General features: G+C 43.5%; 1 protein-coding gene across 4 annotated transcripts in view; it reads right to left on the reverse strand.

The window, feature by feature from the left end:
- Positions 1–27,535, reverse strand: part of actr3b (actin related protein 3B) — a 355,031-nt gene that overhangs the window by 195,672 nt on the left and 131,824 nt on the right. For all 4 annotated transcript variants that reach the window (XM_069914798.1, XM_069914795.1, XM_069914796.1 and 1 more), the window contains 4 exons: positions 18,485–18,628; positions 7,088–7,261; positions 6,050–6,142; positions 400–525 (listed from right to left, as the gene is read on the reverse strand). In XM_069914798.1, coding sequence (XP_069770899.1) covers positions 400–525; positions 6,050–6,142; positions 7,088–7,261; positions 18,485–18,628 — 537 coding nt within the window. The remainder of the gene's footprint in view (positions 1–399; positions 526–6,049; positions 6,143–7,087; positions 7,262–18,484; positions 18,629–27,535) is intronic.

Genomic DNA, 27,535 nt, shown 5'->3' on the forward strand with positions numbered 1-27,535 from the left:
ACAACGGTGATTAATTTGTGGATAAATGCTAAAGTACTAAGTACGATGAGTGAAGTGGAGGCAAGTGAAAATACTGAGAGTGCAACGCAAATTGGTCACTTTTTATTTTTAATCACAACCTTGGATGCTCGACATATCTGAATGCCTTAAAATGAAAAATTAAACCAAGGGCCATACTTTTCTAAATAACCCACAAACATGAGGACAATCCAAATTCACCTTTACTAACCAACAGTAAGGATTTAAAAATGAGAAAATATATTGCTTTAAGTTACAGATTCATAACATAGAGTCCCTTCTTTAAATAAATTGATGTGCATTTATTTAGGGAATTATTTTTATGACTGTATTTTGTAAATTAACTAAGTTTAGAAGGTACAGAATGAGAAAATATCATACCTTTATTCGACCCGCACTAATCTGCTCACTCATTTTTAACCTTGCGTCCACTACTCTCCTTAGATCTCTTTGCAAACGACGTCCAAAATCTCTAAACATTGTCGACCCCCCGGAAAGAACTATATTCTGTTAAGAAATATTTAAAGATTTCATGTGACTAAGTTCAACACAAGCTACATGACATGCCCATTCACATTAACATAATGCAAATAGTGTACAATTGGAATGATATCAATCAAGACAGAGCACTTAGTGCTCCAGTAAACATCTACCCATCTTAGACCCTGTCATAAGCATGAAATTTTATTCTTCTCCATCCTGTACATTCAATTTACTTTAACTACATCCATACAATTAATTCCAACCATCTCGTGGTAGCAAATTCCATATAGTCACCTATTTCTGGTTGAAGAATTCCCCATTCGGGGGCCACAATGAACTTACCAAGATGCAGCGACTTGGAAACAGTTGTTTGAAAGGGGAACACAAAAAAAAAATTTATATCAACTATCTATCTTCTGCATCAAACGAAAGCCCCAAAACAGGAAGTGCTTTCAAATTGCAGCACCCAGGTAGCCCACCTGGGACCCAGGTGTGATTACTGAGTCATGGGTTCAGGATGTACCTTTGAAATTGCAGGCAGACCTACCTTTAAATCGCCAACCTAGCGATTTAAGGAGGATCCCACCCCCACAATGTCACAGTGAGTAACACGTCATGCACTCACGGGAACTATCGGCCGTCAGTCCCCGCACTCCCATCAGTCGCCACACTCCGCCCCCAGTGACATGCTACTGCCATGAATGGGGAGGGGGGCGTTGGTTGCTGCCATGACATACAGCTCCAGTTCACGGTGACGGCTCAATGCGGGAGTATGGGTGCAATGGCCATCTTCCTTACCCATAATTCCCCCTTGTCGTTGGAACCGCTCTGGCACTGGCAGAGCAGCATCACAGCACCGGCACATCATGCCCCCCCCCCACTATCCTCCCGATCGCAGCCCCCCATTCTCCCCTCCCACTGCGCAGTGACCACTCTCTCCCATGTGGCAGCAGTTTCTCTCGCCCCTCTTTCCCCACTTTCCCTGTGATGCAAGGTCACCAGAGTAACCAGGTCGGCCATTTCCCCATTTCAAACTGCCAGACCAGGACACCTAGATCAGTTTTACTGGGTTCCCTGATCACCTCTGAGGTAGGTCAAGGACCCAGTTGGGTTCTGACTGGATTGACCCGGTTGGACCCTTCCAAATTGCTATGTAACTGGGTGCTAACTGAGCAAATTGTCCGGTTAACACCATTTTACATGGCAACTTGAAAGGGCATAGGGTCCACACAGGTCAAGACAAAGATGGAATCAGACTTAAATATAATTGGAAAACAACAAAATACCCTATTCTACACCAATAAGTAGAGCATCCAGTCTGCCTTCTTCATCACCTTTTAAACCTATCTGGCTATCTTTCAAGAGCTGTAAACCCCTCAAAGATTCTATAATCCCTCCATGTGACTAAATATCCCCCATTTTGCATTCCCATGCCAGAATGCTCCTACCCAAATTCATTACCTCTACAACCCACTGGAATCTGTTCCATTTCTGGTGATCCACTAATATCCTGCAAACTAATGATTTTCTCCTCACTGTCAACCACACAGTCCATCTTTAGATCACTTGCCTCCCGAAACAAGTTAACCATGAAACACTCAGCTTCCCTAATTGACCAAGTGCCATTAGCTGTTCCTCAGCCTCTAAAATCTGTTGCTTAAGATCGTCCAGCTGATGACACTTCCTGTACTTGAAACAGTGAGAGAAGGAACCCCTCTTCACACTTACATACTACTTGGAAACACAGTTGAAGAGCCCAGGCTTGCAGACCAATGGGTTTTGTGTAGAAGGATCCCAGTAGGTTGCAAAGCTCTTCCTCAACTGGCAGACACAATTATAGTCTTTTTTTTTGTGCTACCATTTATATTATTTCTAACCATTGAGTATAGGAGTTGGGATGTTATGGTAAAGTTCTACAAGACATTGGTAAAGCCAAATTTGGAGTATTGTGTGTAGTTTTGAACACCTCACCACAGGACAGATATCAATAAAATTGAAGATTTACTAGGATATTGCTGGGACTTAAGCAACTAAGTTACAAGTAAAAGTTAAACAGGTTCAGACTTTTTTTTAAGTTAGACATGCGGATCACCACAGGACAGATATCAATAAAATTGAAGATTTACTAGGATATTGCTGGGACTTAAGCAACTAAGTTACAAGTAAAAGTTAAACAGGTTCAGACTTTTTTTTAAGTTAGACATGCGGATCACCACAGGACAGATATCAATAAAATTGAAGATTTACTAGGATATTGCTGGGACTTAAGCAACTAAGTTACAAGTAAAAGTTAAACAGGTTCAGACTTTTTTTTAAGTTAGACATGCAGATCACCACAGGACAGATATCAATAAAATTGAAGATTTACTAGGATATTGCTGGACTTGAGCAACTAAGTTACAAGTAAAAGTTAAACAGGTTCAGACTTTTTTTTAAGTTAGACATGTGGATCACCACAGGACAGATATCAATAAAATTGAAGATTTACTAGGATATTGCTGGGACTTAAGCAACTAAGTTACAAGTAAAAGTTAAACAGGTTCAGACTTTTTTTTAAGTTAGACATGCAGCGCAGTATCAGGCCCACGAGCCCTTGCCACCTAAATTCCCCAAATAACCTATAACCCCTGTACATATTTTTTGAAGAGTGGGAGGAAACCCAAGCAGACATGGGAAGAACATACGTACTCCTGACAGACATAATGTTGCACTAACCGCTATGTTAATCAATCCACCCCATTTTTCACTGGACTCCATTCCCTGCAGCATAGAAGAATGAGGGAAGATTTGATAGAGGTATACATAATTATGAGGGATATAGACATAGTAAATTGTTTTTTCCACTACTGGTAAGAGAGATACAAACCAGAGACCATGAGTTAAGGGTGAAAGGGGGAAAAGTTTGGAAACTTCTTCACACAGATATCAGTGGAATGAGTTGCCAGCTGAAGTGGTAAATGCAGGCTCAATTTTAACATTTAAGAAATATTTGAACAGGTACATGGATGGGAGGGGTACAGAGGGATATGTATTGGGTGCAGGTCAGTGGGACTAAGCAGAAGAATTAGTTCGGTACTAGCTGGGCCAAAGGATCCATTCTGAGATGTAATGTTCTATGGTTCTAATGCACGAGTCCACTGCATTTATTTTCTAAATATGTTATCCACTATATTCCTGATGGTCCCTGCAACTCCTATTGTATCTGGTTTTTTTTAAAACAGCATTGCTGAAAAGAAAAGTCAAACTATAAACAATTTAAAAAAAGCATCAGTTAAGGGTGTGATTAAAAGTGCAACAGTGCCACCTAGCTCTTACACCACAAACCTGAAAAAGTAAATAGAGGAAAACAAAGCAAAATATTAAGGGAATCAGAGAAAATGGAATTGAGAAAATTGCATAGCATCAGCAATTATGTTATTTAAAGAATGCAGCCAAGTTCTTATCGCTGGGAAGCATCAGCTTAATATAGTAGAGCTTTTGATATAAACCAGGGAGTCCTGGTTAACTCGATTAACATAAGATGTTTCCCCTGAGTGAAGCTTAAAACTGGGTACATAAATACAGGCAGTCCTCAACTTATGATGGGATTATGTTCTGGCACTCCCATCGTGTCGATAAATTGTATGTCATAAAAGGGTAGTGGGATTATTGTGGGGACTGACACGGGGCTCTGGGGAGAGAGCAGGGAAGTGGGATTAGTGTAGGGACTGACACGGGGCTATGGGGAAAGAGCAGGGTAGTGGGATTAGTGTAGGGACTGACATGGGGCTATGGGGAAAGAGCAGGGCAGTGGGATCAGTGTAGGGACTGACACGGAGCTATGGGGAAAGAGCAGGGCAGTGGGATCAGTGTGGGGACTGACGGGGCTATGGGGAGAGAGCGGGTTAGTGGGATCAGTGTGGGGACTGAGATGGGGCTATGGGGAGAGAACAGGGCAGTGGGATCAGTGTGAAGACTGACACTGGGCTGTGGGGAAAGAGCAGGGCAGTGGGATCAGTGTGGGGACTGATACATGGCTGTGTGGAAACACTGAACATCATAGTCTAGCCTGGCCAAAATTCTAAGTACAGGACAGATTCTACCATCATAACTTTGAAAAATCGTAAGTCGGACCATCGTAAGTTGAGGACTATCTGTACAAGATAAACGATAATAAATACAGAACAGGATTAAAGGCTTTACCTTGAGAAGGATTAGAACATAAAAATTACAGAGCAGGCCCAATCAAGCCTCTGTGCCAAAATTACTGCTGCTTGCATATGATCCATATGCCTTTGCATCCCTGCAATATTTATGTATCTATCTAGAACACTTTTAAATGCTATTATCATATCTACTTCCACCATTACCTTTGGCAGCCCGTTTCAAGCACAACCAACCTCTGTGTAAACAACTTGTTACGCACATCTCCTTTATACTTTCCCATTCTCACCTTAAATGCACCTCATCTATAATTTGACATTTTTACCCTGTGAAAAAAACTCTGATAGACTACCCTTTAATTTATGTAACTTCTTAATGCAAGGTTGAACAAATCAGAGATGCACTAAATTAGTGGTTTTCAAACTTTTTCTTTCCACTCACAAAGTAATCCCTTTAAGGTGGTTTGTGAGTGGGAAGAAAAAGTTTGAAAATCACTGTTTTAATCGTACCTCAATGACCTGTTATGTGCACAGTTTCATAACTCCAAAGGAAATGGGCAAATGACTATTTTTCTCAAGCAAAATATTTCAGTAACAATTGGGTCTGGAGCAGTGGTTCTCAACCTTCCCTTCCCACTCACATACCAACTTAAGCAATCCCTTACTAATTATAGCACCCATGGCATAGAGATTACTTAAAATGGTATGTGAGTGGAAAGAAAAAGTTTGAAAACCACTGCTCTAGGTGAAAGCATAAAGGGTTTAGGATCAGAGCTAAATTTGGGGTGGAGACTTGCACAGACCAGGAACGTAGATGAAGACCAATTAGAACAAAACAACGGCACCTGGCCCTGTCAATGCCATGAGCTGTAGATGGAAGAGGTAAAGTAAATATATTTACCTCAGTAAATATATTTAAGACAAGGTTGGATAGATTTTTACATGGTAAGGATATTAAGGGATATGCAGAAAAGGCAGGTAGGTGGACATGAGCCTATTATCAGATCAGCCATGGACTCATTGAATGGCGGTGCAGGCTCGACGAGCTGGATGGCCGACTCCTGCTTCTATTTCTTATGTTCTTATGTCATGAAATTATACACCATTGAAACAGGCCCTTACAGACCACTGTCTCCACATCAAACATCAAAGATGCACCCTCACCAATCCCATTTTTATTCTTCTCACATTCAGTCAACTCCCTTCTCCCCTCCCACCAACCCCAAAGCACCTACCACCCACCTACACAAGGACCCATTTACAAAGGATGAATTTAATGAGAGCTGCACAATGAACAAACTTCTGGTCCTTAAAGCTGTCTCATAGCTTAGAGTAGACTGAGAAGCAACGAAGAAGCAAATGTTTTGTTTGGTCTATGGCATGCTTTGTTCCAGGAATTTTATTACCTTGTATAATGGCCGCCTTACATCAATCGGACAATTTTGTATTACTTCATCAACAACATCTGAAATTGGTTGCATAAAATCTGGATTTGCAAACTGTAGAAAGAAAAGAAAATTTGAATTCTCATCTTGTTCAAATGCCCTTAGACAAGATAAGCTTCCCAATCAAGTAATAGCATCTGTCATTAATACAGAAAGATTATTAAGAGCATCACTGTGGGATGCTACGAATTAAATGTGAAATAATAATAAAATGTGAATAGGCCATGCTCAACTATGAATGGTTAAGTAGATGAACTACTGGCTTTGCTATGGTCCAATGCCCTAGTAAACTGTATTATCAGTTTAGTTTCAGCATATTATGGGGCAAAAACAGGATCAAGCTGAAGTTTGCAACAAAAGGATTCAATTAACTCCAAAGCTCTGCTGCAGAAAACTTGGATGCAGTTATTCACCCACACAATTGTCTTCTGTTGACCCTGATAGGCATCCCTTGACCTCCATCATTATCAGCCAGTTCTCCTCCATGAAGCTAATATATTGAAGAACCCATTTAGTCCCTTATCACATCCAATTAACACCTTTTGTTGGTCTGGATTCTTCCCCCATTGTTTGAATTCTGAGACTTTCTGATCTATCCTGCTTCTACCTTTTCTAATTTTTCCTTGAAGAAGGGCTCAGCCCAAAACATCAGCAATATATCTTTGTCTCCTACAGATGCTGAATAGACCAGTGTTTTTACTACAATCATAACGTCTGCAGGCTATTGTGTTTCCCCCATTCCACCCCGGACACCTTCCCTTCTTCCTCTTCCCATAAGGAAGAAGGTAAAGGGTGTGAAATTAAACACCAATAGGTTTAAAGCCATTCTCCAAATCATTAAAATAAAAATGGTCATTGAAAGTAAAACAACATACTACACAATTGAATTTGATCTGCTATTTCACCTCCAATTGTTTACAGGTTAGACCCACTAAATAACTGCAAAAAATAAAATGTAGAGCACAAGAGAAAGAATCAGGATATGGTAGATACTTTCACCTCAGGATGGAAGAAAATTTCCGGGCCCAGAAACCTCTCGTAGCCCACATCCACAGCAAACTTCCGCTTGCTAATAGCGTTGATGCCTATGTATGGCTTAATCCATTTCCCAGGATCCATATCGTACTTGGTAAATTCCTTAACTATATCTGGGCAAATATAACAATATCCCTCCTAAAAAAAAACAAGATGACATCAGAAAGTGTAACTTAACAACACAAAAATCTGATCAAGACCTTTTGACCATATGGGTAGCACATTGTAACAACGATTTGAGTTACTGATTTCATAGCTGACGCAGCCCGCATCAATCATGACTTCTGGAGTTTGCCTCTTCTCCTTGTGACAATGTGAGGTTTCCCAGGTGTTCAGCTTTCCTTTCACATCCCAAAGGTGTGCAGGCTAACAATTTAAATGGTCATTGTTGGTGGGCAACAGAGGTGTCGATGCAAGTGTGAGAGGAAGAACGAGATTGGAGCGGATCGGTTTCTACGGTACTAGCAACAATTCCCTCAGAATACCACTGGTCAGACTTCAAATTAGAAAAGCTCACTCTCTGACTCTCATCCCCAAGACAAATTTGGATCCAATTAGAAAGCCTACTGGATTCCATGTAGCTTAACCTTCTTGACCAGCCAACCACATGGAACCACGTCAAATATATTACTGAAGTCTATGTAGACATTATGTTCTGCCCTGCCTTTATCAACCTTCTCAGTTAGCTCTTCCAAAAACTCAACCAAATTATGGGCCAGGATTTATTATTGGCTATTCCTAACTATCCCCCACTTTTCCAAATGTACACAAATCCACTCCCCTTGGAATTTCTCTCTGATGCAAGGTTTACTGGCCTATAATTATCTGGCTAATCCTAGCTGGCTTTCTTAAATTAAGGAACAACATGAGGAGTCCTTCAGTCTCCTGGTACCAGACCTGTGGTTGATAAAGATTTAAAAAATCACTGCCAGTTATTTCCTCCTTTCCTTCCCAGATGAGCCTGGAATAGATCTCAGCTGCCCCTGGGATTTATCCACCTTTACACATCACATAATATCCAATAGCCCCTCTTTCATAATACTGTCTTACTTAAGATTATCCATATACCTCTTCCAACCTCACTATATTCCAAATATTTTCTCCTTGGCAAATACAGGTGAGGCTTATTCATTTAATATCTCCCTGACATGTCTGGAATCCACACAAAGTTATACAGGCTCTTTGGACCAATTGGTCACTGCTGACCAAGATGCCTTCCTGAGTGAAGTGCCAGTTGATGGTGCAGACAAAGACGATGTGGTCAAACAATAATCATGGCTTTTATTAGCAGTAACTCATGGTACAATAATGAAAGACAATAGGTGCATATACAGTTATAACCAAGGGGAGTATCCTTAACAGTAGAGATAATGCACAGCCAATGTTAGTACAGCAAGGCTCACCAGAGGGGAGACAGGCAGCTTGGCAAACATTCACTACCATCTCCCCCCGGCAGAAGAAGGGTTAAAATCAAAAGGACAGCTGCTAGGAAAGACTGAAGCAGGTGATACATGGATACTATGTTTGGCCTTGAGAATACTCTAACAGCCAAAATAAGCGAGTATCTACCAAGCAATCGAAATATAATGAGATGTTTTATGAATATGTTGGCCTATCAGGTTGTTTACGAATTCTGGTGCTTCGTCTCAAAACAGGTGGCTTCTTTGCAACCTTGGGAACTGGTACAGGTCCTGGGTCTGTAGTGTTTCTGGACCCGTTCCAGAATCACCAGCGTGAGGCAGTGGAGCCTCAGCATGGCCATCTGAAAGCTTACTTGGGGTCACAAGCTGGGGGGGGTGAGTCCAACCTCTCAGGCTCACTCTGAGTAGGGGTGCGAGGAAGGGGTGAACCAGGCAAGGCCAGATCTCTTAGGTGTACAGTGTCAGTACTCCCGTCTGGGAATTTAATATGAGCATAGTTGGGGTTAGTAGGCAGTAGCTGAACTGGTTGGACTAGGGGGTCTGTTCTACATGCCCGAGCGTGGCTCTTCAGCAGCATGGTTCCAGGTTCAGATAAACAGGCTGGCCAGTCCATCACAGTTCTTAGGAAAGGCAAACATACATTCATGAGGTGTTTGATTTATTGCAGTACACAATAAAGACCGAATAGAATGTAGTGCCTCACTCAGGCAGCCACCTCCTGTCACCGGATAACAGGGTAACCATGTATTTTTAAAGCAAGATTAACAGTCTTCCAGACTGTAGCATTAGCCCTTTCAACCTGCCCATTTCCCTGCGGGTTTTAGCTCATCGTATGGCTGGTGGCAATCCCCTTTCGTAGCAGGGCTCGCCGCAGTTCAGCGCTCATGAATGCTGAGCCTCTATCGGTATGAATGTAATTGGGAAAACCAAAAATGCTGAAAATTCTGTCAAGTGACTTAATTACAGACGCTGACAAGACGTCAGGGCAGGGCATCGCAAAGGGAAACCTGGAATATTTGTCAATTATAGTAAGGAAATATACATTTTTGTGGCTGGAAGGTAACGGCCCTTTAAAATTTAAGCTAATCCTCTCAAAAGGTCAGGTTGCCTTGATGAGAGTGGCCTTCGGAGCTTTGAAGAATTGCGGTTTTCATTCTGCCCAAACAGGACAGCTTTTAGTCAGTTTCCTGACTTCCAGAGAGTAAGGAAGGTTGTTAGCCCTTATATAGTGGAAGAATCTCGTGACTCCTGGGTGGCACAGTCTGCTGTGCTATGGATCTCTTTTAGCCCCTTCAGCTGAGCACCAGCAACAGATCGTGACAACGCGTCAGAGGGATCATTTAACCTGCCCGGTCTGTACAGGATCTCATAATTATAAGTTGAGAGTTCTATTCACCAGCGTGCCATCTTATCATTCTTGATTTTACTTTTGTGTTTAGTACTGAACGTAGGCTACAGATTTCTAATCAGTGACAAGAGTAAATATTCTGCCGGCTAGAAAGTGTCTCCAGTAGCGAACAGCTTCAATAATAGCCTGGGCTTCTTTTTCAATGGCAGGATGTTTAAGTTCAAGACCACGTAACGTGCGGGAGAAGAATGCCACAGGTCTGCCCTTTTGATTAAGGGTTCCTGCCAAGGCACAATCTGAGGCATCAGTTTCCACTTGGAATGGGACATCCTTGTCAATGGACGAGAGTGCAGCATTGGCAATATCAGCTTTAATTCTATTGAAAGCCTTCAAGGCCATTGGAGAGAGAGGAAAAGATTTAGTGTCAAACAGAGGGCATGCCTTCGTGGCGTAGTCCCGAACCCATTTGCAGTAGTAGAAAAAGAATTGCATACACCTTTTAAGGGCTTTTGCTGAGTTTGGGGGTGGTAACTTCTTAAGGGGGGGGCCATTCTTTCCGGGTCGGGGTGGATTTTGCCCTTGCGGACAATGAGCCCAGAATGGGTAGCTCTTTTGCGTTGAACACACATTTGCCCTCGTTAAATGTAAGGTTGAGTTCTTTAGCTGTTGCTAAAAATTTCTTTAAGTTGTTGTCATGCTCAGCCTGTGTTTTCCCACATATAGTGACATTATCCAGATAGGGAAACATACCCTGTAACTCATACGTCCTAACAATCTTATCCATTTCCCTCTGAAACACTTACACACCATTAGTGACCCCAAAAGGTACCCTTTTAAACTGGTATAACCTCCCATCAGCCTCAAAAGCCATTTAGGGTCGTTCCCTTTTCTTAATGGGGATTTGTTGATAAGCTGCTTTGAGATCAATAGTGGAGTACATTTTGTATTGCGCCATCTGATTAATCATTTCATTGATGCGTGGCAGGGAGTAGGCATCCAGGTTTGTGTAACAGTTGATTGTCTGGCCGTAGTCAATAGCCAGTCATTTCTTAGTGTGATTTTTCGCGACTACCACTTGGGCCCGCCATGGACTCTTAATGGGTTCAATTACTCCCTCTTTAAGCAGTCTCTGGGTCTCAGCTTTGATAAACTCATGATCCTCTTTGCAGTAAGAACAGCTCTTAGTGGCAATCGGCCGACACTCAGGGGATAAATCACTGAAAAGGGAAGGAGCTTTGATCTTTAATGTGGACAGACCGCAGTAACTAGCACAGGGGATGGTAAGTGTGGGTAGTGTTCATCTGAGATTGAATATCTAACCCCAGTAACACAGGGGTGCAGAGCTCCGGCATAATAAAGAGCCACACATCAGCAAGGCAATGTTCCTGCAAATTTAAAGCAACTTTACACTTGTCCTGTACAGTTTTTGTAAGTTCACTAAAAGCCATTGATATCTTTTGGTTTGCTGGATATCTCCACAAATTTAAGGCTCTGGCAACTCTCTCGTGGATGTAGCTGTCAGTACTCCTCGAATCTATTAGACAATCAAGAGTCTCACCGTTCACCTCCCCCTTCCTAGTCGACCGTTTCAGTCCGTAACATCCCCCAAGCTTTGGAGTCAATTGAGCTATCACAGGGGATCTCACCTCGCCGTCATTTGAAGTTGATTCAGCCTGCTCGTCTGAAGATTTCCCCCTTTTCACAGTTGTCTTCCATTCCTGCAGCTCTTTTTCTTCTTATCAGTGGTACTTTTCGCCTTACATGCTTTAGCGAAGTGGCCGAGTTTCCCACAATAGCTGCAGGTAGCAAATCGAGCTGGGCACTTCTGTTTGGGGTGCCAGCTCTTATCACAGAAGTAGCATTTTTTCAGGAGTTTGCCATTTTCTTTCCTTCGGGGTTCCAGCACTCCTGGATGTTTCCAGCATTTCACTGGACTGCATGACACTTCTCAGTGTTTTGGCTAGAGTGACTGCCCTGTCGTAAGTTAAGGGCTCCGTCTCCAGCAACCTCTGTCGGGGGTGGTGGGGTGGGGGAGACTATGGTGAATTTCTGTCAAGCTGCCTGTCTCCCCTCTGGGAGGCTTGCTGTACTAACATTGGCTGTGCATTATGTCTACTGTTAAGGACACTCCCCTTGGATATAACTGTGTATGTACCCATTGTCTTTCATTATTGTACCATGAGTTTCTGCTAATAAAATTGAGGCGCCAGTTGATGAAGTAGACAAAGACGATGTGGTCAAACAATAATCATGGCTTTTATTAGCAGAAACTCATGGTACAATAATGAAAGACAATAGGTGCATATACAGTTATACCCAAGGGGAGTGTCCTTAACAGTAGAGATAATGCACAGTCAATGTTAGTACAGCAAGGCTCGCCAGAGAGGAGACAGGCAGCTTGGCAGACATTCACCACACTGAGCTAATCCCATTTGCCTGCATTTAATCCAAATTCCTTGAAACCTATTCTATCCATGAACCTTGCAAATGTCTCTCTAATATTTTACAATTGTACCCATATATACTACCTCAGGCACCTCATTCCATGTATGCACCACCCTCTTTGTGGAAAACCTCACCCTTGGGTCCCCTCTCACCTTAAACCTTAAGCCGGCGCTCCAGGCGACAAGTGCAACTAAAGGCCAGCAGCCCGCACAGCGGCACTGGCCCCAACAAGCAAACAGGCGGGCGGATGAAAAGGGACGTTTAAAGCCAGCGACCCCAAAATGGCACTGGCCTTGCTGCGCAGCCAACAGCCAAGGATAGCATGCAGGGAAGAAGGGATTGTGATGCAACAAGGTACCCGTCCATAGCCTGATGTAACCATTTGTTATGCAGGTTTCAAGGTGAGTAAAAGAGGGAAATGGCGGGAACATAGCAAGTATAAAAATCAGGGCTGAGCCCCTAATAAAACACAGACCTTAACCTGACAACACTAGGTGTATGTTTTCTTTCAAGTAGCACGCAGCTACAATTGGTGACCTCGAAGGTTTAGACAGCTTCCAAACCCAGCAATGAGTGAACCGGCAGCAGTCCATGCAGTCGTTCTGAAGCTGCCAACCTCTGGACACAGCCATGCATGTGGTTTGACCAGGCTGAGGCACAGTTCCAGATCCGGCAAATCACAACAGAGTTCACCCGGTACTACCACGTGGTGAGCACCCTGGATCAGGACACAACAAGCAAGGAGGAAAACTTCATTCAGGAACCCCCATGGGAAGGCGGAAACACTGCCTTCAAGGACTTGCTTATCCAGACCTTTGTGATCTCACAGAGTGAGAGGGGCATGTCTGTTCCACCTGGATGGGCTTGGGGACAGGCCCCTGTCAGCTCTCATGAACAAGATGTTGGCCCTCCTGAGCAAACACAAGCCCTGCATCATGTTCAAGTAGGCATTCTTGGAGCAATTGCCTAAAGACGTCCAACTGCTCCTGGCAGACGCTGACTTCAGCAACTGCTGGAAAGTCGTAGCACGAGCAGATGTTCTATGGAAACAGAAAAAAGAGCTCGGTGGCCGTGAGACTCGCCATTAAACCCCACAGCCAGACCCATGCACACCCGACTGAGAAAATTCGGTCTGAAGATCAATCCAGCCAAATGCCAGTTCGGGTTGGAGGCCATCGACTTCCTGGGCCACAGGATAACCAGGGAAGGAGACACACCACTACCCAGCAAAGTGGAGGTCATCCAGAAGTTTCCTAGGCCCATCACGACCAAGGGACTACAGGAGTTTGTGGGGATAATCAACTTCTCCCATAGGTTCATCCCCTCAGCTGCTTGGGTCATGTGGCCCTTGTTTGCCCAGATGGCAGGCAAGGCGAAGGACATCACATGGGACAAGGAGTCAGCGGACGCCTTCGCGAGGGCCAAGAAAGCCCTGGCAGGCACCGCTCTTCTGGCACACCCCAGGGCAGATGCTCCAATGGCCCTGACAGTGGATGCCTCAGGAACGGAGATCAGCGGAGTTCTGGAGCAGCAGATCAAAGGAAGTTGGCGGCCGCTGGCTTTCTTCAGCAAACATCTGCAACCTCCAGAACTGAAGTACAGTGCTTTTGACAAAGAGCTACTGGCGCTGTACTTAGCCATCCGCTACTTCAGGTAATTATTGGAGGGCAAGTCTTTCACGGCTTTCACAGACCACAAGCCCCCGACTTTCACACTGACTAAGATCTCAGACCCCTGATCAGCCCACCAGCAACGACACCTGTCTTACATCTCGGAGAACACCACAAATGTAAGGCACATCTCCAGCAAGGACAACATGGTGGCTGACACACTGTCCAGACAAAGTATCCACGCACTATCAAGGGGAGTGAACTTTCTGGCACTGGCAAAGGCACAACAGAAAGACAAGGAGGTGCCGCAATACAGAATTGCCATATCAGATTGCAGCTTCAGGTCATTCCAGTTAGCACATATAACACCACCCTCCTGTATGACATGGCTATTGCATAGGTCAGATCTATTGTCCCAGCGGCTTGGAGACAGCAGGTTTTCGATTCCATCCATGGACTGGCTCACCCATCCATCAGGATCACGGTCCAGCTGATGGCCAGCAAATACGTGTGGCATGAATTGCGGAAACAGGTCAGGGGGTTGTCAAAGGCGTGCATCCAGTACCAAACAACCAAGGTGCAGAAGGGTACCAAGACGCCACCTCAGCACTTCAAGCCCGTGGAACGAAGATTCGACCACATCCATGTGGACAAAGTAGGACCCTTATCAGTATCCCAGGATTTCTGCTATCTGTTCACAATGGTCGACTGCTTCACCAGGTGGCCAGAACAGTCCCGCTGGCAGACACGTCCACACCACATGTGCCAGAGCCCTCATCCTGGGTGGCACGGTTCAGGTTACCGCCCCACATCACATCAGACAGAGGGTCCCAGTACACCTCCAGCCTGTGGTCCAACCTTGCCAGCCTGTCGGGTGCCTAGCTGCACCACAGACTACAACCCACAGTCAAATGGGTTGGTGGAGCACTTCCACAGGCACCTCATGGCTGTGCTCATGTCCAGACCCCAAGGACCTAACTGGGTAGACAAGCTACCATGAGCACTGTTGGGGATCCACACGGCACCCAAGGAGGACCTCAACATCTCTTCGGCCGAACTCATCTACGGAGCTCCACTGCTGGTCTGGAAGGAATTCATACCATCCCCAGGCCGACAGCAGGACGACTCAGCAGCTTTCCTCCATAGGCTGAGGGAAAGAGTCGGCAATCTGGCTCCTACTCCATCTTCCAGGCATGGACATGTAAGGACAAACATACCCAAAGACTGAGTATCTTTTTATTCGCAAGGGTCCACATTGTCCACTGCTGAAGAGGCCGTTCCAGGTCCATAACAACAGAGCCAAGTTCAAAATGGAGGTCAGAGGCAAGACGGAGATCTTCACAATGGACAGGCTACAGCCGGCACACCTGGACCCTGTGTGCCCAGTCGAGACACCAGCACCACACCAGAGAGGCAGGCCACCGACTCTGCCTTGGGGCACCAAGGACAACACCGCTGGTTCTGGGGGGGTGGGTCATGTGGTCGATCAAGCTGGCGCTCCGGGTGGCGAGTGCAACCAAAGGCCAGCAGCCCACGCAGCAGCAGTGGACCCAACAAGGTGAATGGCAAGGTCATCTTAAAGGCAAGTGACCCCAAAATGGCACTGGTCTTGCTGCACACCCAACAGTCAGGGACAGCGCGCAGCGAAGAAGGGCATTGTTATGCAAGAAGGCACCCGTGTGTGGGAAACCCACTTTTGTTATGCGGGTCATGACCTAAGTAAAAGGGGGAAACAGTGGGAACGCAGTGAGTATAAAAGTCGGGCCTGAGCCCCTAATAAAGTGCAGAGCTTAACCTGACTGCACTACGTGTGTGTGTGTTTTCCTTCGAGTAGCGCATAGCTACAGTCTTCTAATTTTAGGCTCCCCTACTCTGAGGAAAAATGATTGTGACGTTCCACCTTACCTATGCCTCCCATAGTTTTATAAACCTCTACAAGGTCACCAATGAAGCCAAATCATTGGTCTATGTAATCATCCAACAACAGTGGAGCCAGTACCAATCCCTGGAGTCATAAGCTTCCAATCAGAAAGAAAATCCTTCCACTACCACCTCAAGATATGATGAAGGGCTCAAGCCCAAAACATTGGTTATGTATCATCTTTGCTAGATAAAGGATACTGTTTGATCTGCTGAGTTTCTCCAGCATTGTGTTTTTACGATAGACCCTTTTATAGTTCTTTTTCTTCTTTCTTTCTTTGGCTTGGCTTCGCGGATGAAGATTTATGGAGGGGCATGTCCACGTCTGCTGCAGGCTCGTTGGTGACTGACAAGTCTGATGCGGGACAGGCAGGCACAGTTGCAGCGGTTGCAAGGAAAAATTGGTTGGTTGGGGTTAGGTGTTGGGTTTTTCCTCCTTTTGTCAGTGAGGTGGGCTCTGAGGTCTTCTTCAAAGGAGATTGCTGCCCGCCGAACTGTGAGGCGCCAAGTTGCACGGTTGGAGGCGATATCAGCCCACTGGCGATGGTCAATGTGGCAGGCACCAAGAGATTTCTTTAAGCAGTCCTTGTACCTCTTCTTTGGTGCACCTCTGTCTTGGTGGCCATTGGAGTGAAATCTAGCTAATTGTAAAGACAGGTTTCCTCTGCCTTTAAACTGCTCCACTTACCTGCATAAAAGGTCCAAAGGAGGAGTGGCAGGTCCAACGTGATCCAGGTTGTCTTCACCAAGGGTGGTAGTGTCAGAGGTGGAGTGAAGTCAATCCACCTCCTGCATAAAAGGACTGCTACTAAAAGCAGCTCCAAACAGGAAGATGATTGACATCGCGCTGACAGCCCCGTCGGCCCACTGTGCTGTCACAGAGTGGCCGGTGGAGCTGTCAGGTTGCGCTCGCTCCCTCACGCCACCCTGCTCCTGACTGGGATATCAGGCAGCGGGATGGCGGGATCAGTGTGGGGCTGATAGGGGGGTGGAGAGATGGAATAAGAGGAAGGGGGAATGAGAGAGGGAGGGGGTAGGGAAGGAGGGGAATGGAGAAGGAGGGAAATGGAGGAAGAAGGGAGCATGGCGGCGGAGCTATCAGGCAGTGGGGCTGTGGCACAACGGTTGGTGCTGTGTAATACATCCTGCTCCCTTTTGCCCTGGGAAGCCATCATGCTACATAAAAGGAATCTGTGATCTGCCTTTGCAGACTTCAGCATAAATGGTAAATCCGCCTTTTTTTGAAACATGAGCAGGTGACAACGTGGGTTTTGCATATAAAAACCCCTCGTATGATTTCTCCTTCCAGACCAGCATACCATAAAATATTTTGTCAAAGGCCTTCCTAAAATCTATGGAGACACTGCCCTCATAAATGATTTTGTCACCTCATGAGGCACAATTTCACATGTATAAATTGTGCTGCACATTAATTATGCTGCAATCCTAATCAGTATTTCCCCTCCTAAGGTAGATAGATAATAGGCCATTTCAAGTCAGGCCTCCACCTGGAGGATTTAAGAGCAGATTTAAAACATAAAACTTACCTTTCACACAGTAGCCCTAAAAGGCAGCTCCAGCATCACACTCATATCCAGAGGCACCTCGTAGTGCCACTTGTCATAAAAACACAGCAGAGCAATGGCCACTTCCCCTACCCAAAGTCCCTCATGCAGCTGGAACCACTCTGTGGTTCGCAGAACAGTTTCAGCTGAGTGGGGGATTATGGGTAGGGTAGACGGCCATTGCTCTGCTGCATTTTGAGCAGCAGAAGCGGCCCCGAAGGCCAAAGCAGCCCGGTGTGGCTGTCTCAGCCTGCACCAGCTACCCCCAATGGCTCCCACCGGCTCTGATGGCTTCCGCTGTCCCGCCAGCTCCCGCTTTCTCAACGATCCCCACTGATGGCTCCTGCTCCCGCCCATCGCCCCTGCCTTGGAGGGAGAGGGGTGATGGGGAGATGGGTCGCAGGCTGATGGCATCAAGCTGCAAGCGGCTGTACATTGCGCTCTGTCGATTATCCTTGGAATCGGCGCCTCAGAGATGGCCATGCTGCATTCAGGAAGGTACGTCTTTGGATGTAAGGGCGAAGAACCTCCACCTTTACAGACTGGTGTTTTCTCTGCTTGAACGTGCCGTCTGTTTCATGGAATCCCTTTCCTGCAACTTTACCATTATTTATTTGTACGTTAATTGACTAGATATAGTTAATAAAGCAATCAATTTGTTGCCTAGTCCCTCTGATTTAGAGAAGACCACATCATGGATGGAGTGTTCGGGGCCTGAATGGGATGCAATGTAAAGGTAGGTTTGCATCTGTAAACATGGCAGCACTATTACAGGGCCAACAACCCTGGTTCAAATCCAGCACTGTGTGCAATGATTTTATTTTTCTCTGATTTCCTTCCACCCTTCAAAAACATAGATTAACTGGGTTGAATTGGCAGCATGGGCTTCGTGAGCAGAATGGCCTCCTACCATTCCGTATCATTAAAATTAAAAATATCCCATGCTCATGTGGGAAGATAGTGGAGGTTTGTGTAAGGCATTGGCAGTGTGGTGCAGGCAATGGTCCCAAGAGCAACAAAAATGAAACAGAGCATTTGTTCTGGATTCCTACCTTAATGGCCTTGGCAGTCTCCAGGGATTGTTCGGGTGGTATTCCTATTTCCCTTTCCCTCAAGAGCTGTTGAATGAAGAAGGTAATATCTCTACCTGCAACAGGGATGTGTTTAATGCAACTTCCAATGACATAACCTTCAGCCTGTTGTGATTTGGGAGGGTGGGTTGGGTGGGGGGGGAAGAAAATATAAAGAACATCAGAGAAATTCGTTTTGAAATAAAAACGTCAATATTGTAGCTAAATTTGGTACATAACATTATGCCAAATCAGCAGCCATTGTCATAAAACACAGAAACAGACCCTTCAGCCCATCATACCTCTACCTTCAATTTCAAACCCTTTTTACTAACAATGGGTAATTGAAGTGCTTGCACAGATATTTCTTAAATACCATGAGAGTATCAGGCTCCACCAGCATCTGGGTGAAGTTTAAGATGACAATCGCCTTCTGAGTGAAATAAAAATCTTCCTCAGATAAGCATAATGCCATGAGGAGACATTTCTTACAATCTACACCAGCGATTCTCAACCTTTTTTTTTCTCCACACTTGCATACCACCTTACGTAATCCCTTATTAACTGCAGAGCTTCTATGGCAATCATTGCCATTGGGACTCTGGGGTCAGTAAGGGATTAATTAAGGTGGCACGCAAATGGAAAACAAAGGTCGAGAACCACTGTTGTACACTGTGAATAGCCCTCATCATTTTATTTACCTCTGTCAGGGCCTCCCCTCACACTCCTCCATTTCAAGGAAATGAACCCAGCCTATCAAGGTATAATTTAAAATAAATATTCATAAATATTTTAGGATAATTAACTTGGCTACAGGATACTGTTCATCTATCTCACAGTCGGCAGGAAGAAGCCACTCCCCAGCCTGACAGCCCTGATTTTGATGCTCCTTGATGGTTGTGGGCCAACAGTGCTGGGTGCTGGATAGTTTTGGGCCAACAATGCTGGGTGCTGGATGGAATGGATCTTCTATAATTCTTTGAGTTCTATTTAAGCAACATTCCCAATAAATATCGTCAAAGGGAGACCCCAGCGTTTGATCTTCTTAGCCATTTTGATGATATCTCCGTATTGACTTCTGGTCAGATGCTTTGAAGCCAGACAGGATACTTACAATTGAGCTTGACAAAAGGTTGTCAAGATGGGGGCCAGAAACCTTACCATCCTTAACTTCCTTAGGAAGCTTAGGCGCTGCTGCACCTTCTTGACTAATAAGGAACTATTGTGAGTCCAGGATAGATTGGCCTTTATAGATAGATACCATTTATTGTTATGTAATAAAACAGAATTGTAACATTACACAAAATTGCTTTTAGTCTGCCGTAAGCAGACAAATATTCATCATAAGCATTGCCCAGTAGTCTCTGCAGTTAGAGAAACAGAAACAAAAGCAAGTCCCCTCAAGACCATGGATTCACATCCAGCGCTCCCGTATACTCTGCAGCCGCACAAGTCTCGAGTTCAGTTCAAAGCAACAGCATACCTGAATCTCCAACATGATGAGGAAGTCTTCAGCAGCACCCGGTGCCCTTCCGGAGCCCTCCTTGCCTTCATCATCCTCTTGAATACTGATTGCATTGCCTGATCCTCATGAGCCAGTCTCCAGCATCCCATAGCCTGGGGTGAGTTCTTTGACCTCAAGTCACCACCAGCCCATAGCCAGTGTGGGTTCCTTGTCTGCAAATCACCAACGGCTCCCCGCTTACATCCATAGAGCCCTTAGCTGGCTCTCCACCATAGACACCATCCTGAGGGCATTCAGGTATGACAGGCAGTGAGGAAGGCGAATGGTATGAGGGCATTCGTACCAAGAGGATTTGAGTACAGGAGCAGAGAGGTCCTACTGCAGCTGTACAGGGCCTTGGTGAGACCACACTTAGAATACTGTGTTCAGTTTTGGTCTCCTTATCTGAAGGACATCCTCGCCATGGAGGGGGGTGCAGAGAAGGTTCATTAAATTAATACCAGGAATGGAAGGATTTGCATATGAAGAAATGTTGGATCAACTAAGCTTGTATTTGCTGGAATTAAGAAGATTGAGGGGGGATCTTATAGAAACATATAAAATTAAAGGATTAGACAGATTAGATGCAGGAAGGATGTTTCCAGTGCTGGGAAAAACCAAGACCAGGGGGGTCACGGTTTAAGGATAAGGGGCAAGTCTTTTAGAACTGAGATGAGAAAAAAAATTCTTCTCTCAGAGAGTGGTAAATCTGTGGAATTCTTTGCCACAGGAAGTAGCTGAGGCTGGTTCCTTATCAATATTTAAGAGGAGGTTAGATTTGGGGATCAGAGAGTATAAGGAGAAGGCAGGAACCAGGTACTGATTAGACATGATCATAATGAATGGTGGTGTAGGCTTGAAGGGCCAAATGGCCGGCTCCTATACCTATTTTTCTATGTTTCTCCTTCTCAACGGGAGTGTTTTCCCTATTAGTGGTGCCCTTCTGGTGATTTGAAATTGAGGATCTCACATCAGGCTGGAGGCTAGCTCGTGGGAGTTAAGGGCTCCTCACCGTGCCGGAGGTTTGGATCTGGCCTCGGGATACCGATAGTTTGAACTGAACTGGAGCCTCAGGCTGCAGGAGTGTTGGAGAAGAATCCACAGACACTCGGTGACTCGGGGGACTCTATTTTGCTTCTCTTTCTCTTCAGCAAGTGGTGTCAGTCAGTGCTACTACTGAAACTTTCTTGTGGCAGACTAAAGACAATTCCATGCAATATTACATTTCTCTTTTATTACATGGCAATAATTTTACATTCTATACCCTGGCATTCTACATTCAAGCATTCCATATGACTTCTTCACCATCCTCTCCACTGGTGCCACCACTTTCAGGGTTCTATCAACCTGAGCACCATGGCCCCTTTCTTCCTCAATGTTCCCCATGGTTCTACCAGTTATGGTTATATCTCCCATATTGAAATCTTCAAAGTTAAAGATAAAATTGGAATCACCAACATTCTTTTGGTGATTAATGAAATACTCTAAAATAATTATTAAAACAATATTTTAAACTTCTTGGGTTTTTTTCTCTAGGTGATTTATACATTTTCCATTGAACAATAAATATACAAGCTCAAAATTTGGCATCAGTCATTTGCCTTTTATTCCACTTAAAAACTAAAGTGAACTCATGTAGCTCCTAAAAATATTTTAAAATCCATGATTTTTTTTAAAGCGAGATTATTTGAAAAAGTTTTAAAATCAATGCCTGCAAAGAGAGGTAGGGTTCTAGGAAATGCAGTAGATTCCTACACTTTTGTATCTTGAGGATTACTAATTTAGAGTATTAAATCAACACAGCACACAGGGGTGCTTCGATCTACAACCTGAAAACTTTACTAATCACATGTCACCTGTGTAGAGCTCGTCGAAAGAATCAAAGACTTGTTGATCCAAACCAAGGCTTTTATTAGCAAAAGACAGGAGTTCTTCACAGGTGGCCGACCAGTCTGGAATGATCCGACCTGGCTAGGGACACAACCCTTTAAGGCCCAGACAGTAGGCGTGGCTAAGCTCTCAGCCAATCGCTGTAAGCACAGTCTAGATACTGTAACTATATACACTATATACATTGGTGATAGATCTGTACTATCACAAACTATTTCTGGCTGCTACGCTATCAGAGATATTTATTTTCTCTCTCTGAAGCTTGAAATGAACTTGTTACTTCTTTGCCCAGTCCTGATGAAGGATCTTCCACAGATGCCTACATGATTTGACGGGTGTCCCCAGCATTTTCTCTTTTTGTTTTACCCATTGACAATATTGCCTTGAGGCACTAACTCCTCCTATAGGCCAAGAATATCATTACATCCCAATGAAACATTATTTTCAATACATTTCCTGTAAATGAAACAAGTAAGGTTTAAATTTCAACACCTCGTGATCTTTAAAACATGATGAACATGGTTAGCTTTGTAATACAAGTATGTGCTGCTTAATGTCTGTTCAGGCAACATCTGACTGCATATATGTCCATGGTCCCATTAGGTTATAACAGAGTTCAGAAATCCTGATCGGAGAATGGGACGTAGCAGACATAACCTGATGTATGCAATAGCTTCCCGCACAGATCGCGGTTACACCAAAATATGTAGTGTGATGAAATATTTGGCAATGTTTTTGGGAGATAAATTGGTAAAATTAGGTTACATACATACACATACACTTTAAAACAGATCTTATTTGAAATACTGAAGAATTCATATTCAGTGACTTTACAGAAATTATGGAGAATGCCACCTTCTCCAGCAAACAACAGGAGTTCTTCCTTCTGCTAGTTGTTATCTTAAGTATAAACAAAACCCAGGTGTGACCTTTCTGTGAGCACTTTGCAGAAGGATACTTATAGACAGCCTGTCTCCAGCAAGACAATGGTCAAGCATTTTATGAGCCATGTAAAATAACAGAGATCCTGCAATGTGAATTCTTCCGTCTTTCAAATAAGATCTGCTTAAAAATGTGTATATGTATGTAACCTACTCTAAATCTTACCAAATTTCCCAAAATATTATAATCATTACAGGGCTCGAAACAGTAGGTACTGTACTGTACTTTCTATCATGGTTCCCAAACGCAGCAAAACCAGTGCTAATGAGAGCAGCAGCAAGAGGCAAAGGAGAAGTATCGATTGGGAAGTGAAACAAAAGGTTATTAAACAACAAAGGCAGAAAAATAGTGAATGCTATTGGTCACAATTTAGCCATGTCACACTGACAATCACGACAATCCTCAAAAACAAAGAAAAAAATTCTTCAAGCAGTTAAAGGGTCAGCTCCACTGAAAGCTACAAAGCTAACGAAAATGCCAGAGGGACTTATATCAGATATGGAGAAATAACTAATGTCGTGGTTTGAGGACCAAACACAAAAAGCGAGTCCCTCTCAGCTCTTTGACGATCACGACTAAGGCACGAAGTTTGTTCCAGATGCTTAAAGAAAAGGCAAGTCCAAGTGATGATATCAAGTTTAGTGCAACATCAAAGTACTGTTCCTCCCACCAAACACCACCTCTTTAATCCACCCAATGGACCAAAGGGTTATTGCAGCATTCAAGGCCTACTACCTGAGGAGGTCCTTTGCTCAGGCTTTTGCTGCAGCTGATGACACTGGCAAGACACTGATGCAATTCTGGATGGAGTACCACATTTTCCACTACATAAAGAACCTTGCTTAGGCCCAGGATGATGTGACCAAAGACTACATGAATGGCATATGGAAAAAAATACCAAAGCAGTTTGTGCATGACCTTAAGGAATTTGAAAAAGATGATGAGATTGCAATGATTAATAGAGCTGTGGTTGACATGGTAAATAACCACCTGAACCTAGACAGAGATGATGAGGACATTGAAGAACTCCTAGAGATAGTTCCTGAGGAACTAACAAATGAAGAGTCGCTGGAGCTAGAGTAAGAACGAATAGTTGAAAAAGAGGCAAGGGAAAAGGAAACTGCAGAAGGAAAAGAAGAACAGGTGCTGAAGAGGTTCACCATTAAGGGGTTAGCCAAATTCTTTGCAGACCTTAATAGCTTGCTGAAGAGTGCTAAGAGATGGACCCAAACATTGAATGCTTTTCACTGATAGATAGGAATGCTTATGCATTACTTGCTGCATATAAAGAAATGTATGAAGAAAAGAAAAAGCTGTTATGGGCCCAGAGGACCCCAAATCCCAGTAGCAATAGAAATTCACCAAGACAAATGGTTACTTAAACAAAATTTACTATTAATTATCTTTAAACATGTAAACAGGATCAAACTTTAACTTATTACTATTAACTTAAATTCCTTCTAATTCTAAGTGCACATGTAAGTAATGTGTGTGTAAGTTCAGAAAAGTTCTTTGATTTACAGTCCAATCTCACTTCTCACTCCTCCAAGTTCACTGGTATCAGGCAATTCTTACACTGTGCACAGAATTTAACATTTATGAAGGAATGTTTGAAAGGTAAATGGTTACCGCTCAGGAAGATTCTTGTTGGTTTTCAGAGAGATTTGTTGCTCATTGGACACCCACAACTGATTCCTTCAGATCAACCACTTCAATGTCTTGCTGAAAAAACTTGCCCCATGAGGGTTTTCCAGATGATAACCTCTTTCTTTCAGGTCCTTTTCTGTTTCCCTCATTTTGAGTGAGACATTATACAACCAGCCATCTCCTCTTGTATGGACCACAAGGGCTTTAAATAGGCTGAACTAAGAACTCACAACCCATCTTCAAAATGGGGTTTTTCCACAAGCTTGCCAGCTTGTCCTGTTCCAGTCCTAGTTGCTGCTGCTGAACTGTAGAACTGAATTCTCTCTCTTCTCTCTGAGAAAACCACATGACCCTTTTAGAACAGCCAACTGCCCTCAGACAGACTGTGGCTCCGGGCCTCATCTTCTGAGTTTGTTCATCTGTTGCTTTCCAAAACAATAATCCATTACTCCACAGCATGTTCAATTAGCACCTACTTGTAGGCATTCTTCAAAGTTATTTCAAAGGCACTTGGAGCCTGAATTATCTGGCTTGAGCAGAGCTCTGGCATTTTAAATGAGATCGGTTTGGAAGTGTGTAATCTAAACTAAAAAAAACCTGCCACAATTCATCTCCTTTAAAACATACAATATAAAATATAACATAATCTGTCACAAAGTAAACAGCACTGGACATAATCCTGAAGAAGCAGACACCTCCCCAAGAAGTGTCTCAGCCAGAGTGACAGTTCATCAATGGAGGTTATTCCACCTGAAACTCTTCCAGTGGAAGACTATGAGGAAGTTGAGGACAGTGACGTGGATGATCCTGATTCTCTTTGTTGAATTGTGTGTGATATCGGCTAAGAAAGAGATTACATAAAAATTTTTAAAAGTGAAAATAAAATTAAAGAGTTTAATTTAGTGTAAGTTCAGTATCCCATAAAGCTTTGCTAAGTATATATAGTAATGCAGTGTTCGCACAACGTCCACATTGCATAACACCCAATTTCACAGAACGTATCGTGAACATTAAGCGGCACTTACCTATACATGATGTGCCAAGTAGTGAAATAGAATGAGCGATTTGGCTGGGGGACACACCTAAATTTATAACTAAGATATATTATGCTCTCCAAAATGAAAGTGCAAAACCAGGTTTATAGAGATCGAGAGAAAGAGAGAGAGATGGGAGTCGGATCTAGCCTTTGTAATAATGGCAAGATGCTGGCCTGATTGGTGTTTGGACAGCATGACATCAATTATAAATGCAAGATATGATTAGTGCAATATTATTTCCTACGCCAATTATATCTCACACCACAGAAGTTGCATAAATCAAAATCTGAAATATCAGAAATGTGTTTTAGGTGTGGGACATAAATTGAAACGTTCTTACATGCTACGTGATCGTGTGTGAAGATGAGACCTTTCTGGAAAGCTATTACTGAAATGTTATCAAGGTTAACAGGGGTGGCCATCATGGGCAACCCAGAGGTTTATCTTTTGGGCAACTTCATTGAAATAAGAAATAAACTAACTAAATTCCAAATTCATTTGTTAAAATAGCCTTAACAGTAGCTAAGTAATGTATTGCAATTACTTGGAAATCCGACTCCCCTCTACATATAGGACGATGGACTACTGAGATGAATAGTTGCGTACATATGGAAAAAAATTACATACAACTTAAAGAATAAATATGACATATTTATCAAGATAAGGCAGCCATATTTGGATCACATAGGGGCCCAATTATAATTATAACGACTATAATAAAAATTACAATAATAGATACTGCTGTAGCATAAATGCAAGTGACTTCCGCTATCGAATTTTTTATGGTCAACATAAACGTGAGCCCTGACGGTTTGTGTGGATCTATATTGTGGGAGGGGGGGGAGGGAAGGGGGAAGGATTGTTTTGTTTGTTTGTTCATTATAAGAAAAAGTTTTATATATATAAACACACACTTTGATATTGGAGAGTTTACAATGTATATTTATGGAAAAAAAAAACAAAAATATAATTTTTTTTAAAAAATGATCAGTGTTCCCTGGTGCAAACCCCTGCAATGCAACGTTTAGGATACTTCTGACCAGCTTGAAAATGGATTCCTAAGGACATACTGCATTATCCACTGCGATTTTGACATAATCTTATGCAAATTACATGTTGCAATTTATATGTAGCATCAATATCTTGAGAGTCAAAAATGTTAAAGGAACACAAAGGCAAGCTACTCAGCTCTCGAGCTAGATCTCGTCATGACTGATTGGTATCTCAGGGCAAGAAAAAACTCCAGAGGGTTGTTAACTCGGCCTGCGACATCACGGGCTCCAGACTTCACTCCATCGAAGACATCTACAAGAGGCAGTGTCTTAAAAAAGCAGCCTCTATCCTCAAAGACCCCCAACACCCCCAGACCACACCTGTTCACTCTGCTACCTTCGGGAAGGAGATACAGGAGTCAAAAGACAAGCACTCAGTGGCACATAGACAGCTTCTTCCTCGCTGCCATCAGATTCCTGAATGATCATTGAACAAAGACACCACCTTACTTTTTATGTTCTACTATATTTATTTTTTTAATATATATTATTGTTGTAAGATGGTTATAATGCTTGCACTGTGAGGCTGCCACAAAACATCGAATTTCATGACTTATATGTGTCAATAAATTCTGATTCTGATTTGTGAAGGGAAGATCATGTTTGACAAACCTTATCAAATATTTTGAGGAGGTTACTAGGAAAGTTGATGAGGGTACGGCAGTAGATGTTGTACATATGGACTTTAGTAAGGCCTTTGATAAGGTTCCTCAGGAAAGGTTAGTTAGGAAGGTTAAATCATTAGGTATTAATATTGAAGTAGTAAAATGGTTGAATGGGAGATGCCAGAGAGTAGTGGTAGATAAATGTTTGTCAGATTGAAAGGTGGTGACTTGTGGTGTACTTCAGGGTTCAGTATTGGGTCCATTACTACTTGTCAAATATATTAATGATCTAGATGATGGGGTGGTAAATTGGATAAGCAAGTAAGTGGATGATACTAAGATAGGAAGAGCTGAGG

Source organism: Narcine bancroftii, chromosome 1, assembly GCF_036971445.1.
Source record: "Narcine bancroftii isolate sNarBan1 chromosome 1, sNarBan1.hap1, whole genome shotgun sequence".
Lineage (NCBI taxonomy): Eukaryota > Metazoa > Chordata > Chondrichthyes > Torpediniformes > Narcinidae > Narcine > Narcine bancroftii.